This window comes from Gorilla gorilla, chromosome 1, assembly GCF_029281585.2.
Source record: "Gorilla gorilla gorilla isolate KB3781 chromosome 1, NHGRI_mGorGor1-v2.1_pri, whole genome shotgun sequence".
NCBI classification, from domain to species: domain Eukaryota; kingdom Metazoa; phylum Chordata; class Mammalia; order Primates; family Hominidae; genus Gorilla; species Gorilla gorilla.
This window is the reverse complement of record NC_073224.2, coordinates 75055996-75071129: the sequence shown is the minus strand read 5'-3', so window position 1 is coordinate 75071129 and position 15134 is coordinate 75055996. Positions and strand designations below refer to the sequence as shown.

The 15134-nt window shown below is 51.2% G+C and overlaps 1 protein-coding gene across 1 annotated transcript in view; it reads left to right on the top strand.

Moving 5' to 3' along the window:
- The window catches only part of CACNA1E (calcium voltage-gated channel subunit alpha1 E), a 497630-nt gene that overhangs the window by 418133 nt on the left and 64363 nt on the right, over positions 1 to 15134 (top strand). Inside the window, exons 21-27 of the mRNA XM_063710329.1 lie at positions 3346 to 3402; positions 4555 to 5205; positions 5608 to 5921; positions 8216 to 8372; positions 9463 to 9592; positions 10305 to 10364; positions 11085 to 11191. Coding sequence (XP_063566399.1) covers positions 3346 to 3402; positions 4555 to 5205; positions 5608 to 5921; positions 8216 to 8372; positions 9463 to 9592; positions 10305 to 10364; positions 11085 to 11191 — 1476 coding nt within the window. The remainder of the gene's footprint in view (positions 1 to 3345; positions 3403 to 4554; positions 5206 to 5607; positions 5922 to 8215; positions 8373 to 9462; positions 9593 to 10304; positions 10365 to 11084; positions 11192 to 15134) is intronic.

Sequence of the window (15134 nt, the reverse complement as noted above, 5' to 3'; positions counted from 1 at the left end):
GTCGGCCTGGGCCCTGCGTGGCCTGGTCTCTGCGTGGTGACACAGAGGGGTGTTGGAGAAGAGGCTGGGAAGTGACCACAGAACCACATAACTCCTGTTGTTGCATCGGGGCCTGCATGAGGACTGTGTGAGTGGTGAGTGGTGCTGGGGCATCTGTGGGAGGGTCCGAGACCCCCAAGGGGGTGGAAGTCTATCCTGGCAATGACCCTGTCATTGTTACTTGAAGCTAGTAAGGGAGGAGCCCTTGGTTGGCTAGAGCTCCAGTGAAGGGCTCCCAGGCAGCTTCTTCCTTGCCTTGTGGGGCGTGCCAGGGTTGTGTGTTGGAGGGCGGGGACCTCCCTCCTGCACGGCCATCATCTTGCCTTTGCCTTTCGTAACAAATGCCTGGCCCCTGGATCCCTCTTCTGTGAGTGAAAGAGAAAAATTCCCTTCCAAATCGTTAAAGGTTGATAGGGAAATGCCAAAGATTGATAGGGAATATTCCTCTCTGGAATATTCTCTGGGCCTTGAGTAATTTCTACTCCACCTTCCCTGAACTCATGAGTTTGGGTTAAAAACACATACACACAGGTATCCAAAAATGTGGATGGGTAGGACTGGCTGTCACTTAGGAGTGGGTGGTTCTATTTACTGAGATGAGGAAGCCTGGGGGAGAAGTGGGTTTAGAGAGATGTGAGTTGGGACAACGCTTGGCCCAGAGTAGAAACTCACTATTTCTGGAATGAAAGAATGAATGAAATGTGGGTAGGCACAGGCAGGGCTGTGGGAATTGAGCAGAGTGTGCATCAGGGCACAGTGAGGTGGAAGGACGTGCTGCAAACATCCAAGACCAGCAGAGACCCGGGCTTTGGTGCTGTACATGTGCTGTGAGGTTGGCGTTGCTGGTGTGAGCCACCTCCGGGTGTGTGTGCCCCGCTCAGCTGTGTACACTCTGCTCAGGTATGTACCCTGCACAGATGTGTGTGCCCTGCAAAGACGTGTGCACCCTGCTCGTGTGCGTACTCTGCCCAGGTGTATGTGCCCTGCACAGGTGTGTCTACATTGCTTAGGTGTGTGTGTCCTACATAGGTGTGTGTCCTCTGCCCAGGTGTGTGTGCCCTACACAGGTGTGTGTGCTCTGCACAGGTATGTGTACAATGCTCAGGTGTGTGTGCATTTTGCTCGGGTGTGTGTGCCCTGCTCAGCTATGTGTGCCCTGCACAGATGTGTGAACATCGCTCAGGTGTGTGTGCCCTGCTCAGGTGTGTGTACACTGCTCAGGTGTGTGTGCATTTTGCTCGGGTGTGTGTGCCCTGCTCAGCTGTGTGTGCCGTGCACAGATGTGTGAACATTGCTCAGGTGTGTGTGCCCTGCTCAGGTGTGTGTACACTGCTCAGGTGTGTGTGCATTTTGCTCAGGTGTGTGTGCCCTGCTCAGCTGTGTGTGCCCTGCACAGATGTGTGTACACTGCTCAGGTGTATGTGCCCTGCTAAGGTGTGTGTGCCCTGCACCAGTGTGCGTACATTGCTCAGGTGTGTGTGCTCTGCTCAGTTGTATATGCCTTGCTCAGGTGTTCATGCCCTGCTTGGGTGTTAAGGCGAAACTGCTGATTTCGGACTACACTTTAAGTGCAAACATGGCTATCCATGAAGAAACACAGAAGAAGCACTGTTAAAAAGCAAAGTGCCTGAGTGCTAGTTATATTTGTCTCACTAATATACCCTGTGACCTCAGAGAGAAAACCACTCCGATCTCAGAACCTCTATTTCCTCATCTTTGAAATGAGAAGAATGCCACCTGCCCTTCCTATCCCACAAGGCTATTGTGAGGCGTACACAAGGTCTCATTCATATGAGTTGGAGACATGTGGATGCTTCTCTGTATGATTTTAGGTATGAATGTAAGTTTGAATCTGTGCATATGTGAGTAGAGAGAATGCTCATGCTTGTGTGTGTGAGAGAATCCTTCCACGTATGTACACTCTTACACACATGCTTCTGGATAGCTGGTATTTGAATATTTGAGAATTTGCAAATAGATGGTGTGATGTGCTTTTCCTAGCAGGTGTGCATGCTGCCTGTCTAAAGCGTACGCTTCTACTTCTGTATCTACTCATGCTTCTTGGCTCTCCCGCCCCCACCTGTGCCTTGTTGCATTGCAGGTCACTGATGCTGAGGATTGTATTCAGTTGAGGAGCTCACAGGCTTCTCCACAATGATGTCTGCATCAGTGGGTGCTCCTGGGTGGCCACACACATGTGCACTGTGCATCTTCCAGACACCCAGAGTGGGCCTCAGACCAACTGCCTCTGCTCCCTCAGTCCCACCCTTGTGTGGGGCTCTTCTGCAGACATGTGAAAGATGGCAGTTGAGGGGGATTAATTTGCCTAGCATGTTCTCCGTGGGTGGGCATCAGCTTTATCAGGAAAGGAACAGCATTTGCCAACATCCCAGGTCCAAGCAGGGCCCACTGGGCTGGACTGAGTTCATCAGGCCAGTAACTGGGGCAGGCTCACTGCAAGGATAGCCCAGATGTGTTGTCCTCTAGCTGTGCATTGAACCTGTGCTGACAGCTTATTTACCAGGAATCCTGTCTGTTTTTGCGGGCACAGTTCATACGTTGCCATTCTAACCTTGTGTTTGTAAGGACACAACATGCATATGGAAGAGAGTTTTCTCTGTACAAGGCTAAGAAGGTCAATACTCTGCTCTGCCCAGCTGAACATAGAACAGGGTCTATGGCCAGGGCCTCTGCATTGCTCAAAGGCAGAGGTCACTGCTCACATCCTGGAGTACATGGATGGTGGCCTACGGAAAGATGGTGCTGCCTCTGACCATGGACCACTTCGTAGCCTTGACATCGTGCATGGCAGAGCACTTGCTCCCCTGCATGTTTTGTGAAGCTGGGTCAGGGTCTGCTATGGGAGTCATGAGCTGGGGAGCCACACCCAATGAATGTGCTATGCTAGCCCTAGAAATGACTCGGGGGAGGGGAAGAAAACTACTCAGCAACATCTACAGGATTTCCAAAATAGGAATCTGAAGGATGTGTAGGTGGAAGTTTGCGTGCCTGTGAGGCATGGTGTTTGAGCATCTGGAGCTGTGGATCATGTGAAATGGCATAACCTGTGTGCCTCTGCATGTGTGCTTCAAAAACTAGATCCATGTATTTGCACATAGCAAGGAATCTAAAGTCACTCCATTGGAGAATCGAATGTGGGGAGTCTACAGAAGGCAAGCAGGCACATGGAGACCTGATGGCCACACAGAGGACTCCCTGTCTCCCTCTGGAAATCTGCTGGTGGCTGTGGGGCTTGAAGTTCCTAGAGGTTGGGGTGAACTGAACCTGTTCGTTTTTCTTCCCCAGAAGAGACAGAAGGAGAAGACACCACATGTCGATGTGGGAGCCACGCAGCAGCCACCTGTATGTGTGTACCAGTTTGCGTGTTTGTGAGTGGTTACGTGTGGGCGTGGGACAATGTGTCATTGTCCTTGCCATAGACAAAGTGGCACTGGGTGTGCATGTCAGTGTGTGGCTTGGTGTGTGTGTGTGTGTTCCGTTCACATGATCTGTGGATATGCCCTCTGCACCTCTCAACATTTGCTTATATCAGCGTGTGTCTACCTTTGTGAACTGTGTGTTTTTCGCTCTTCAGTCTGGCCTGTGAGTGGGTTAATGTTGTGGTAGTGTTGGTGGGTATACCTCTCACGTAGGCAGTTATGTACAGCTATGTGTGGGCCTCAGCGAGGATGCGTGTGGGTACATGCGCGTGTCCCCTTCACAGTTTGTAGGTGTGCGCCCACAGGCACAGGCGCAGGGAGGAGGTAACTCCCCCTCCGCCCAGCGAGCCCTCTCCCGTGTGCTCTCCTGCACTTGTCATGTTCATGATTTCCTGCTGCCCCGTGAATGCTCCTCTAGGCCCCTGGGCTGAAATGCTCGATTGCGGTTTTGAGTATGAGCTGCTGGTGGTCTCTGCACCTAGCCTTCTCTGGCTTTTATTAGCTATTGTGGAAGAGACTCCTAGCACTCTTACTTTCAAGGGTGATATCAAGACTTTTTGTAATAAGTCTGCCTGGCACTCTTCTTACCCTTCAATGGTATCTGACCATTTCAGCCCTCATTATCCCGGGCTGTAACCTGAGAGGGAAGGGAGATGAGGGGGAGAGGAGGAGGAAAGACCTTTGACCTTGAATCAAGGGCCATTGAGTGTGTACAAGCAGATGCCCCGAAAGCAAGGAGAGCAGGGGAGTGAAGACGTGGTAAGCCTGTGGACGGCTGCCCCAGCAGGCCCTGGGGACTTGGAACTCTTCCCAGGGTTGATGCCTACCCAGCCCTCAGCTACTACAAAGCAGGGATTGGAGTGGAAAGTACCTGGGCTGGGAGGCACCTGCCCGATGAGCTCCTCACGTGTGGCCCGCCTGCTCCTTGCATCTTTCTGTGCTTCCTGTCTGCAGGTCCTGGGCGCTCCCATTTGCCCCCACCATGTGTCCTGCCCTCTCACATGGCCCCTGTGGCCACCCTCCCTGCCTGCAGCTTCCGGGCTCTGACCGCGGCCATGCCCTTTCCCCTTGGCAGGAGGGAGCGGAGGCGCCGGCACCACATGTCCGTGTGGGAGCAGCGTACCAGCCAGCTGAGGAAGCACATGCAGATGTCCAGCCAGGAGGCCCTCAACAGGGAGGAGGCGCCGACCATGAACCCGCTCAACCCCCTCAACCCGCTCAGCTCCCTCAACCCACTCAATGCCCACCCCAGCCTTTATCGGCGACCCAGGGCCATTGAGGGCCTGGCCCTGGGCCTGGCCCTGGAGAAGTTTGAGGAGGAGCGCATCAGCCGTGGGGGGTCCCTCAAGGGGGATGGAGGGGACCGATCCAGTGCCCTGGACAACCAGAGGACCCCTTTGTCCCTGGGCCAGCGGGAGCCACCGTGGCTGGCCAGGCCCTGTCATGGAAACTGTGACCCGACTCAGCAGGAGGCGGGGGGAGGAGAGGCTGTGGTGACCTTTGAGGACCGGGCCAGACACAGGCAGAGCCAACGGCGCAGCCGGCATCGCCGCGTCAGGACAGAAGGCAAGGAGTCCTCTTCAGCCTCCCGGAGCAGGTCTGCCAGCCAGGAACGCAGTCTGGATGAAGCCATGCCCACTGAAGGGGAGAAGGACCATGAGCTCAGGGGCAACCATGGTGCCAAGGAGCCAACGATCCAAGAAGAGAGAGCCCAGGATTTAAGGAGGTGAGTGAGTCACAGGGCTCCCAGATGGATGGCACACAGGCTGCTGTTAGGTGTTCCTCAATATAAGCCTTTCTGAGCTCCAGTTTCTTCTCCTATTATAAAATGGAAATGATGCTGACACACACTTTGTGAGGTATGAATAAATATAACAGGCAGCGGGCTCTGTCCCCCCAAAAACGAGGGCCTGTTGGAAGTGGGTCATGGATAGAAGGATGGGAATAAGGCAGTGGCCATGGCTTGTGGGTCTTAGCACCTCTCTGCCTGTCTGGGTGGGGTGGAAGGCAGTGGTGGCCTTGTATCTTCCAGGCTGCTTGAGCTTCCCCGCCTTCCCCTCGTGCCAGGCACACCTGCCATTTGGGGACAGCGTCTGAGCACCAGCTCTCTCTTCCTCTCTCTTCACAGGACCAACAGTCTGATGGTGTCCAGAGGCTCCGGGCTGGCAGGAGGCCTTGATGAGGCTGACACCCCTCTAGTCCTGCCCCATCCTGAGCTGGAAGTGGGGAAGCACGTGGTGCTGACGGAGCAGGAGCCAGAAGGCAGCAGTGAGCAGGCCCTGCTGGGGAATGTGCAGCTAGACATGGGCCGGGTCATCAGCCAGAGCGAGCCCGACCTCTCCTGCATCACGGCCAACACGGACAAGGCCACCACCGAGAGCACCAGCGTCACCGTCGCCATCCCCGATGTGGACCCCTTGGTGGACTCAACCGTGGTGCACAGTGAGAGCACAGTCCCTGTTCCCCTCCACCCCCAACTCCTATCCCATCTGGGGCTGGGGCCATGACAATGAAGCCACATGGAAAGCACCACCAGGAGGAGTAAATCATCCTTCAAGAAGTAAAAATGAGTGGCAGTTTTCTCCCAGTGTGCAGAACAAAAATAAGCTAGCGTTCTCTTCATCTTAAATTTTTCCCATAAAATTTCCCCAGGCTTGTTCCTGTGACCACCCTCAAGTTTTCAGAGTGATCACTTGTGACTTTGTGCCCAGTTAGATATTCAGCTGTTTGCATTGGTGTATGAATATTTGATGGTGTTGTCTGGGGTCTCCCAGGTGCTCTGCTGCCCCGGCAAGTTAGGGAGCCTCTGATGGAGTGGACCATGGCTCTGCTCACTGAGTGATCTTGGAAAAATCTCTGCATCTCTTGAGGCCTCAGTTTGTCATCTGTAAAGTGAGAGCATTGTACTAGATGATCTCTGAGGCCTTTCCCTGTACTAATATTTTATATGATTCTATTGCTCTTATCAACTCTTTTTCTCCTAGGAGCTTTTAGCCACAAGTTCTCCCCATCACAGTTCCCTCAGGCAACAAATGTTAATCAGTGATGTCCTAAAGGGAAACACAGCCAAAAAAAAAAGCACTTCCCCACCCCTGCCCTGACCCTACATCCCATCCCTGTATTCATCCTACCCCTTATCCTTGCCCTGACCCCATACCCCATCCCTGCCCTGACCCCACACCTCATCCCTGCATTATGAATTCCACACCCTATCCTTGCTCTGACCCCATACCCCATCCCTGCCCTGACCCCACACCTCATCCCTGCATTATGAATTCCACACCCTATCCTTGCCCTGACCCCATACCCCATCCCTGCCCTGACCCCACACCTCATGCCTGCATTATGAATTCCACATCCTATCCTTGCCCTGACCCTATACCCCATCCCTGCTCTGGCCTCATGCTCTCCATGCATTAATCCCACCTGCTGCCCCGCGATCACTGAATTGTGACCACAGGGTTCCAGCCTTGCTGTTTTCCTCTACTTTTTCTGTATTTACTCTTCCACATGACAATCTTTCCCCTCCCTGTTTTTCTTTCTTCCATGGCTCCCTCTCCATTTCCGCATCTTCTCTGTAGTCAGCGTGCCACTACTACTTCAGAAAGTGCAATCTCCCATGTCCAGTGCATGCTTCAGTTGACTTGGGCATGTCTCAGGATCCCAGACCCACAGCTCTTTTGGTGTTTGTTTGCTTTAATACATAAGAAGTGTTTTGGGCCTTCTTTTATGAGAAAGAACATAAAGCTTTACTCTCCCTCTGTTGTAATTCCAGAGCTAGTCTTTGGTCTTGGTCATAGGTAAAAGCATGTGATAGGAAGGCTTTTGGATACTTCTTATGACTTACTCTTTAGGAGGCCTGGGCATGGGCCAGGACCACCGAGGTCCACTGCTGACACAGGGTTCCAGGGTGGAGTCATTCAATGAGCAGGGAGCAGTGGGCGAGGGTGACTGGGGCCCTTTCCCCACTGTGACAGCTTCAGCCTCCTGCCAGTTTAACCTACACCGTGTCTTGAGTATGGAAACAGAGCAGCAGCTGAGAGCCCCCCTCGACCTCTGGCTCCTTCGTCCTCCCAATCCTTGGATGCAGTCATGGACCTATACTCACAGGAATATTGCATTCTCATTTCTACATTAATCATGGCCGAAAAAAGCACAGCCAGAAAGCCTGCTGCAAACAGAGTCATGATTTCTTGAAATCTTCCATTGCAGGGTGATTCACTGAAAGGCTACAGGATTTTGAATTGGGAACCCATACTAGCTGTATGACCTTAGGAAAGGTACTTAAATTGCCAGAACTTTAGTTTTCCCATCTGTATCATGGGAGTAATAATACATGCCACTGAGGGTATACTGATGGGAAAATTCAGTAAGTGAGCATGTACAAAGAATCCAGAGTTTAGATATAAAATCTAAACCTTGTGAATTTTATAACAGAAACATCATGTTGTTTATCAGACTGTAAAAGTTCAACCTTAAAAGTGGAAACATGATCATAGTCATTTATATGACATAAAAGGTTATTTCTCATAACATTTGGGAGGGTAAAAATAAGAAGAGAAGAGGAGTTTAACTCAGGGTCAGGTAGTAAATACCCCCAGTGCCTGCAGGGCACCTTGTTAGGGACATCCCTGGAGCCCTTTCTCCTCCTCTCCTTTCATCCCCAACTAAACACAAATGGTGCCATTTTCACATGCCTCATGGTTTCTGAAGATTTCAACGTGTTCCTCTTGCAGTTAGCAACAAGACGGATGGGGAAGCCAGTCCCTTGAAGGAGGCAGAGATCAGAGAGGATGAGGAGGAGGTGGAGAAGATGAAGAAGAAGGAGAAGCGTGAGACAGGCAAAGCCATGGTGCCCCACAGCTCAATGTTCATCTTCAGCACCACCAACCCGTAAGCCACCCTCGCATTGCTCCCTCTTTAGTGCTAGGGTAAACGGCCAGGTGTGAGGCAGGGCAGGGTGAAGGGGAGAGGAAGGATGGGGGCCCAGCCATCTTCTTAAGCCTTCCTGGTGGAGCGTGGCCAGACATTGAGCATCTGGGGTGCCCCCTAAGTGAGGTGGGTTGGTAAGTTAGTCAGCCTCTGAACTCTGTGCCCATAGCTGAAAGAGTAACATTGACAGGAGAGCGTGAGAAATGTCACTGGAAAGGAACTCTTTACCAGTCTTTGGTCAGTAGGTAGCGTGGAGGGAGGAAGGAAATCTACTTGAGATTTTGCCACCAAATATTCCAGAAGTGGATAGAGCCAAGAATGTGGAGCCTAGAATGACCAGATCACCTGTTGGAGTTGAGAGTTTTGGTCACACTGCTCTACATGTGGAGTTTTGAAATGGTCTGCTCTGAGCATGCTACTCAGAGCAGAGGCAGGGACATGAAGTGGGGGTGACAGAGCGGAGTCTGGAAGGTTAGATTTAGGAAAGATGGAATTTGGGAAGAGCGTTCCAGCAGGGCTCTGGGAAGGGAGCAACCTGAGTTAAGGCATGTGAGCCATCCATGGCTAGAATGCAGAATATAGAATACAGTTACTTTAACCAGAATAACCTGGGGCTCATGAAAACTCATTACTGCTTTCGTCAGGAATTTTAGAATCAAGATCTCTTTTTATGTTTCTTGGTTCTTTGTAATTTCCTTGGGATGTCCCAGTTTCCTTACAGTGGGAGAGTAGACATCGAGATACAGCAGAGGGTGCTATGCAGCTGCCCTGAGTTGGTAGGCTGATGCTGGCTGCTCCCCATGGCTCAGACGTGTCTGTGGATAATGTATCTTGGCTTGCGTGCTGCAGCCTCTAACCAATCTGATTACCTTCCTCCACTGGGGCTTTAAATCAACGGTGGTGGCTGAGAAATTAAATTGCTCTCCCTGGCGGCTTCCTTTGGCAAGGGCCTGGCTGTCTGGAAGGGGCCAATATGTGTATGTGGGAGTGAGGAGTAAGGGCATGGGCGTGGTGGGGAGTGGGCCAGATCAGCCATGCCCACTGCCCGCAGGATCCGGAGGGCCTGCCACTACATCGTGAACCTGCGCTACTTTGAGATGTGCATCCTCCTGGTGATTGCAGCCAGCAGCATCGCCCTGGCGGCAGAGGACCCCGTCCTGACCAACTCGGAGCGCAACAAAGTGGGTACACAGGGGCCATGTGCCAGCCTCTGTAGTGCTCTGGTGCTCACCCCATCCCAGCACTGGAGGTGAACCGAGATGGTAGCAAGGTTTCTGGGGAATGAGCAAGGGTTGGAAATTGCCCACTCCTGTTCCTCAGGGCGAAGTATGAACCATTCCCAGACAAGCGCCTTCTTAGCCCAACATACTACAAGGCTCTGCCCCAAACCGGCCAGGGCTCTGCAGGGCTCTGCAGCCACCCATGGGCTTGGATGTGGGTCTAATATAGGGTCATGGATGGTGTGTGTGAAGCTGGCAGCTGCAGCTCCACCACAGGGGGCCAAGGCCTCTCCTGGGGTCCCACGGGTATGTGTCAGGAGACATGAGGGACGCGAGGAGGACAGGAGCTGACGAGGATTTCAGGTCCCGAGCCTGAACTAAGGGACAGGTATGTGGGCAATTCAGACCCAAAATGCTAAGTTCTGGCCAACGAGAGGGAGCAGCCAAGGAGTGGCCACTGGGTCACATGGCTCCAGCAGGGCCCATGCCCCTCCTTCTGGCATTTCTCTCTCAGTCCAGCTAGTGGCTCTAATTCCAAGCCTTTGTTTTGAGGGTGCAGTGGGTGAGGGCCAGGGTGGGCGTGCACGAGTGCATGTGTCCTGGCAGGTGGGAGCTCATGTAGTAGCCTGTTGGCCACACATGGTCATTTCCTTCCGCCATATGTGTCTTTCAGGTCCTGAGGTATTTTGACTATGTGTTCACGGGCGTGTTCACCTTTGAGATGGTTATAAAGGTAAAAACTTCTAGAGAAAACCTGGGCTCTTGGGTTTAGATGGGTCACCTGTCTGCTCCTTAGGCTAGAGCCCTTCCTCAGTGTTACCACCTACCAGCCAATGGCAGCCCTCAGTAGAGCTTCTGCCACCCCTTCTCTGGCCTCAGAATCCTAAAGAAATCTGTCTCAGCAAGACACGGCTGCGTGGATGTGTTTGTACTGGTGCAGGCCTGTGGACATGGCCCAAGTAGGAGGCAGGCAACAGATGTGCAGACAGGGTTGGGGCCTGCACTCCCCTCCCCAGTGCTTGTCTTGGCTGAGCCTGGGTGTGTGCCAAGGCAAAGGGCTAGGTAGAGATGAGTCTTCCTGGGCTTCATCTAGTCCCAGCCACCACAACACTCCATAGTCTGTCTTGTTCCCAGCCTCATCCATCCAGGATTTTACCCATCTGTGCATATGTGGCAATGCCCAGTGCTCTGAGGCATAAATGAAAGGAGGAATGTGGCAGGGTTCTGTGACAACCAAGGAGTCTAGTGAACCCTGGGTGACTATGAGATGGGGGCCTCAGGACTCAGTTATGTGGAGAAAGCCTGCTGGACCTAACCTCTCATTCTCCAGGTCCTAGCATAGGGTTGGTTGTGGAGACAGTGGCAGTGGGGGCACTGCCATGATGAACAGAGCTCAGGTCAAGTGTTGCCCACACTTTCTTGGCTCACTGTGGCTGTTCATATCCTTCTGCAGATGATAGACCAAGGCTTGATCCTGCAGGATGGGTCCTACTTCCGAGACTTGTGGAACATCCTGGACTTTGTGGTGGTTGTTGGCGCATTGGTGGCCTTTGCTCTGGCGTAAGTGACTCTTTTCTTATTTGATTCCCTTCTTTCCCCTCTTCCTGGAGACTCCAGTTGATTTGAAGCCCTTTCCAGAAATGCAACATGCAGGGTGATGCCAAAGAATGCCCCCGCTGGAAATCTGCTCCCCAGTCGCCCCCAGCAGAGCTCCTGAGCGCCTTGCAGCTGCAGCTCACGTGACCTGAGTGGCAGAATGGGGGAAGCAGGAGTAGGGAGCATCAGGAGGGAGAAGTCAGAGGCCCTAGGAATTCCTTTCCTAGAGATGAGTAAGCATGGGCAGGCACTCACAGTGTGGACAGTGTTTCCATGCATTCAGCAATGGACCCAGGAACCGCTTATGAGCCCTTTCTTTCTTGAGTGTGTCAATCAAGGAAGCAGCTTGAAAGAAAGATGCAGAGGGTAGAGCAAAGTTGAGGATCACGGAATCCTAGGCATGGTGAGGTTTTCTGTTCATAGCAGGTGTAAATGAGAGCTCTTCCAGGGATGCCAGAACCATGCTTTTGCACAAACCTAATAATATGTTTAATCTCCAAAAGGAAAGGCTTTCCAAACTTTCCTTGATAACATACCTAGGAAAACAGCCTTAAACCGTTCAGGCAACAAAATCATGTTCATAATATTTGTGGGATTTTTTTTTTCCTCTGCACATGGATCCAGCTCTAGCCAGTTTTCAATCACATTCTGACATTTCCTGTGGAATCTAGCCAAGGAAAGGGCTCTTCTAGCCCTCCTGGGTTTAACTAGGAAATGGGATGCTTTCAGGGCCTTTTTCCTAACCCGGTGTATAGAGTGTCCCAGTAGGATGAATGACAGCCTCAGGGCTCTGTCTGTACCTTGTTCGCCCTGAGCAGCTTCAGCCTCTTCCAGGAGGCACAACAGAATTCTCAGAGCCATCCCTCAAGTCTCTCTGAGTACAAGTGGAAGCCTCATCTTTAGTCTAAGCAAGGCTAGCTACACTGTGTAGTGAGGCAGGAGAGCTTTCAGGAGCTGCTGTCATTGATGGCAGCTGCAAAAGGAACACAGTATCTTCATACGTTTACCCTTCTGAGTGGTTTTCCCTCCAAGGGTTTGCCCTTCCAAGTGTTTAGAAAGAGATCACCCTTGGAAGGGTTTGCGCTTCTAAATGTTTAGAAACACAGGGAAGCTGACAGTGCTTCTCCCCAAGCTTCTCTTCAAGCACTGTCAGCTGCTGTCTCTTATCCTTTCTGGCAGAAAAACAGGTGGGATAAAAATTACCAGATGTTTCTCAAGTGGCCTGGTGGGGGTGGGGATAGTGGAGGGCTCTCTCTCTTAAGGAGAGGTACAAGATACACTCCCCGCTGTGCTAGGAGTGTAGGATCTCCCAGACCCTGGAAGTGGACTGTGTCCACTGCTTCCTCAGCCATGAGAGACCCTTCAAAAGAAAACCACATTGAGCATAGTTTGTGACTCTAAAATGGGCTGGTGATCAAGGTAATTCCAGTGTCCCTTGTCCCCTTGTGTGCATGTTAATTCCATTGTGTGCAGTCACCTTTGCCCCCCACAAAAAGAAAGCTTTCTGTCACATGTGGCTGGACTGTTCTTGAGGAAATTTTACGGAAGCATGGGGTATTTTCTCAAGCATCTGGGCCCTGTCTGGATTCTCATGGTGCAATGAAAGGAAAGGCAGCTCTGGCTCCAAAAGAGGGACTTCCAGCTCCTCTTCCGTCTTCTTGGAAAGAAGGATTAAAGTCTGCCTTTGCCCTAAGGAGACCCACCTTTTTTGTTAGAGATAAATATTATCCTTAGGTTTTTAAAAGGTCAAGTTCCCTTTTCATTTTACTAATTCATTTGCATAGATTATTCACTGTATCATTCTTCTTATTTTGATCTCTAAAAATCATGTGTCTCTCTTTGAAGTATAAAGGACAAAGAGATAGAAGCATATAGGAAAGAACCCACCCCATCTTTAGGAAGAACAGAGCCCACTGGCGTAACAGGACAGAGTGGCAGGAAAGGTTGGGCTGTGGAACCAGACGGGCTCTTGTTTGAATCCCAGCCCCTCTACTTTCCAGCTTTGTGTCCTTGAGCCACACGGCAAAATATTAACTCTCCTAACCTCAGTTCTCATCTCTGAAATGCAGATAAAATAATGTGTGTAAAGTGCTTAGGACGGGGCCTGATGTAGTGTGAACAGTCAATACATGTTGATTCCCCTCCTCATCCTTCCATTCTCTTATCACATCATGAAATCCAAATATAGGAGCAAGTACATATTGATGCACAATGTATACAGATAGATGTGTGCAGGCTGGCCCAAGACCTAGTTGTTTTATACAGACACACCCTCCTCGCCTATGCCCGTGTGCCTGGTAACCAGGCTGGTGTGTTGGTGCCAGTGTGGGAGGAGGTGTGTTTTAGAGGAAGCTCCTGCATGCCTGCCCATTGTCCACAGTCCAGACATCTCTCCTGAGACCCGGAGCAGTGATGATGTGCGGTAGAGCTGTCATCTGTCTTGTTCTTTCTTTGTGCCCTTTGAAACGTGGTGGTGGTGGCTTTGGTGCTGGTGGCAGGGGAAGCCTTAACAGCCCCGGAGCTGAAGCCTCTCTGTTGGTCCTCAGACCAGGTACAGTGCAGGGGCCCCCAGGAACCCCCTCTTTCTGGGGTCCACACTTATGTGATGGATTGAGAGTTATGATCCATCACTTGCTTTTAGTCATGTTACTTCTTGAACTCTCTTCATTTTCTCTGAAACATAGATGATACTTGCTCACCCTTCTCCATCCATTTTCTCTTTTGCCTTCAACTTCCCAAGCTTGCCATGTCCATTCCCTCTCCCCTTTCTCCACTCATGGAGCAGGTTCCCACTCCCCCTCCTTTGGCTTTCGTCACATTTGCTGAGGGAGGTCCAGGTAATGCTTTCTCTCACTCATGCACCCATGCTTTCTAACTCTGCCCTGTTCCTTTCCTCATTAATCGTACCAGAGAATTCAGCTCTCCCATCACTTTGATGGAGTTAGCCAGAGTCCCACCTGCCAGCAGAGAGAGGGCCTGGCCTGGGGCAGAGAGTGAAAGAAGTCACTGAGCCTATATTCCTCATGGTCAGGGGCTCAGGCCAGCAGAAAGCCAAATGTGGGGTTGTCTGCAGGCTTGTCAAGTATCTCTCTCCTTGTGTTTACAACTTTCGTTATCATATCCCATATATTTGCTCCATAATGTCCACAATTCAAATAACCTTATTCCTGTCCCAGTCTCTTTCTGTCCTTCTTGAAATTGAACCATGACTTAGTGAGGAGGCTTCTGTGAAGCCTATTGCTTAATAGACTTGAGCTATGGTGGTTGCCATGGTAGCATCTTTCTATGGCTCCTCAGAAACCAGGGCTGACATGGCATTCCTTCCACCACCCAGCCAGAGCCTTCTTAGACCCTGGCCCAACTCCCAGGAGCAAAGCCCCTCACCAAGTGGGGGGAATGACCTCTAGCTGAATTCTCAAACAAAGCTGTGGTGTCCCCTGAGCCCTCCTGCCGAGGCGTGTGCCTGCCACCATGTATGTTTTCTACAAGCATATATGTTGTTTATGCAGCGGCTGAAGAGAAGACTGTTCTCCACAGCTGCATACATCAAGTTAAGGGAACGTTTATAATGTAAACCTGGAAAATTCCATTGGGGAACTTTATTGACTTTTGAGGAGGAAGGGAAGGGGATTTTTTCATTTATTTATTTTTCTTCTTGGATTTATTTTAAGTGTGGGCAGAGCAGTGGATAAAAAAAATAAATGGAAAGATACCCACATTGCAACTTTTCTGTTCTTTCCAATTCACTTTTACATTATAAGGCATTTATAAGAACACTCAGGTCTCCTTCCTTAAGCCCAGCGTCCCTGCAGGGAGGTGGGCAGAGTTTTGGCAAAGGTTGGGTTCAGGGCTTCGTTATTCCGCTGCCCTCACGACACCCACTTTCTGGGCCACATGGAGACAGAGT